At 56.3% G+C, this 2,832-nt stretch overlaps 1 protein-coding gene across 1 annotated transcript in view; it reads left to right on the top strand.

The window, feature by feature from the left end:
• LOC108509806 (tenascin-X-like) overlaps positions 1-2,832 on the top strand; it is a gene marked incomplete at its 3' end in the record, with an annotated part of 27,379 nt that overhangs the window by 18,584 nt on the left and 5,963 nt on the right. The window contains exons 14-17 of the mRNA XM_017839386.1: positions 25-372; positions 1,068-1,204; positions 1,279-1,480; positions 2,500-2,802. Coding sequence (XP_017694875.1) covers positions 25-372; positions 1,068-1,204; positions 1,279-1,480; positions 2,500-2,802 — 990 coding nt within the window. The remainder of the gene's footprint in view (positions 1-24; positions 373-1,067; positions 1,205-1,278; positions 1,481-2,499; positions 2,803-2,832) is intronic.

Below are 2,832 nucleotides of genomic sequence, written 5' to 3'. Positions count from 1 at the left end.
TGTCCCATCTCTGCACAGCACCAGCCTCACCCTCAGAGGCTCCCCCAACTGAGGACTCCCCAGCTGAGGACCACGAACATGAACATCAACAACCGGAGGCCCCCCCGGTACGAGCGGTGCTGGGGGAGCTGAGGGTCTCCAGTGTCACCCCCAGCTCCGTGGGGCTGCAGTGGAGCGTCCCCGAGGGTCCCTTTGACTCCTTCACGCTGCAGTACCGGGATGCCCAAGGCCAGCCCCAGGCCCTACCCATCGATGGCGGGTCCCGCTCGGTGACAGTACCGGGGCTGTCCCCGTCCCACCGGTACCGCTTCCACCTCTACGGCCTGCGGGGCGGGAAGAGAATCAACCACGTCTCCACTGAGGCTGTCACAGGTGAGGGGAAAGTGAGAGAGATGGATTGATCAAGTGATGGAGAGATCATGGGATCCCATCCCCATCTCATCCCCACCCATTTTCATGCACCCACTGACCTCTATACTATCCTATCAACCGTTGTTCCTTCCACCAACCTACTAACCAACACCTGCCATCATCCACAATCATCTTCATCATTCCTCATCATCATAATCATCATCAACCATCATCATCATCATTCACCTTCCATCATCATCATCATCATCCATCCATGATGGATCAAGAACCAACTGGCTGAACTGATTCCGCATTGGATGATGGGCGGGTTCCTGCCCAGATGGACGAAAGAAATTTAATGGATGGATGAGTGGTTGGATAGATGTGGGGCGGCCGGGATGGATGAAGGGTTCCTTGTGACCGTATGAATGTCCTTATGCATGGAAGATTGTCCATGGAAAATGGGGATAATGGAGATGGAGGTCTGAGAGGAATGTGGGCAGAAATAGCCAGAAATATGGATGTGGGATTAGGTGGGGAGTTGGGTTGCAGGCTGGGTGCTAGACTGGATGCATGGATGGATGGTTATTTTTGAATGGAGGAAGACATGGCCGAATGGATGATGAATGATGGATAGTTGGATAAATGATGGATGGACACATTCATGGACACATGGATGGCCACACCCATTACCATCCTCTCTGTCACAACCACAGCTGAGCAAGAGGAGCTGCTCCTGCCCTCAGAGGAGCCCCGACCTGAGCACCCCCAAACTGAGCCTCCCCCATCTGAGGCCCTACCGGCACGAGCGGTGCTGGGGGAGCTGAGGGTCTCCAGTGTCACCCCCAGCTCCGTGGGGCTGCAGTGGAGCGTCCCCGAGGGTCCCTTTGACTCCTTCANGTCACCCCCAGCTCCGTGGGGCTGCAGTGGAGCGTCCCCGAGGGTCCCTTTGACTCCTTCATGCTGCAGTACCGGGATGCCCAGGGCCAGCCCCAGGCCCTGCCCATCGATGGCGGGTCCCGCTCGGTGACGGTGCCGGGGCTCTCCCCGTCCCGCCGTTACCGCTTCCACCTCTACGGGCTGCGGGACAGGAAGAGGATCGACCACGTCTCCACTGAGGCTTTCACAGGTGAGGGGGAAGGTCAGAGGATTTAGGGTGAATGGATGGATGGAGGGATGGATGTGTGTAGTGTTTATGAGAGGGATGGAGAGTGGGACGAAGGCTTGGAGAGATTAAAGATGGATGAAGAATTGGATGGAGGGATGAAGGGGGTGATGGTTGAGGGTGATGATGGGTGAATGATGGTTCAATGAATCTCCAGATGATGGGTGAATGGGTGGTAGGATAAAGAGAAGGGGTGGTCAGAAATACAAGAGGAAGGACAGATTTATGGAGCAGTGGAAAGAGATGTGGGATCGAGCAATGGATGTATCATGGATGGAAGTTCTGATGGATGAATGGATGGATGGACGGATGGAAGCAGGGATAGATGGGTGGGTTGTCAGGTGACTAATTGGACATTTAATGACTTAATATATGTTTGGACCCTAAGTAGATCCTGGGGTTCATGGATCCATTGGCTGGTGTGAGGGAAACTGATCATGGAGAGGGGATGTAGGGAGGGAAATAAGATGGACAGAGAACAGATGGGGGCTCCTGGATTGGATGAGTTGATGGGTGGAATGGGGCTTTCCGGATTGGTCAGTGGGTGGCCGGATGGATGGGTGATTGATGGATGGATGGATGGATGGGATGAACAGAATAACAAGAGGCAGAAAGGATGGATGGAACAGTGGAAGAAGGGGAGGGATGGAGTGATGTGTGCTTGGAGAATGGAGAGATGGGTGGGTGGGTGGATGGGGGTCTCCAGGGTGAGACGCATGAAATGGATGGGTCAATGGATGGATGGGTGGACATGTTTTTGGATGGGTGCAGGTTGGGATGAGTCTGTGGCTGGTTTGTACCCTGGATGAGTGAGGCAGGGGGGTGAGAGTGGAAGGACAAGACACGGGGGCTGCCTGTGGCCGTACAGATGATGGATGGAAACAAAGGTCAGGCAGGTGGTGGATCTCCACATCTTGCCTTGTCCCATCTCTGCACCGCACCAGCCTTGCCCTCGGAGGCTCCTCCAACTGAGGACTCCCCAGCTGAGGACCACGAACACCAACAAACTGAGGACTCCCCAGCGCGGGCGGTGCTGGGGGAGCTGAGGGTCTCCAGTGTCACCCCCAGCTCCGTGGGGCTGCAGTGGAGCGTCTCCAAGGGTCCCTTTGACTCCTTCACACTGCAGTACCGGGATGCCCAAGGCCAGCCCCAGGCCCTGCCCATCGATGGCGGGTCCCGCTCGGTGACGGTGCCAGGGCTGTCCCCGTCCCACCGGTACCACTTCCACCTCTACGGCCTGCGGGGCAGGAAGAGGATCGACCACGTCTCCACTGAGGCTTTCACAGGTGAGGAGGAAGGTCAGACAGTTGAGGGTG

Source organism: Lepidothrix coronata, unplaced genomic scaffold (assembly GCF_001604755.1).
Source record: "Lepidothrix coronata isolate B3197 unplaced genomic scaffold, Lepidothrix_coronata-1.0 Scaffold407, whole genome shotgun sequence".
In the NCBI taxonomy this organism is placed as follows: domain Eukaryota; kingdom Metazoa; phylum Chordata; class Aves; order Passeriformes; family Pipridae; genus Lepidothrix; species Lepidothrix coronata.
The sequence above is the reverse complement of the archived record's forward strand: the minus strand, read 5'-3'. Positions and strand labels throughout refer to the sequence as shown.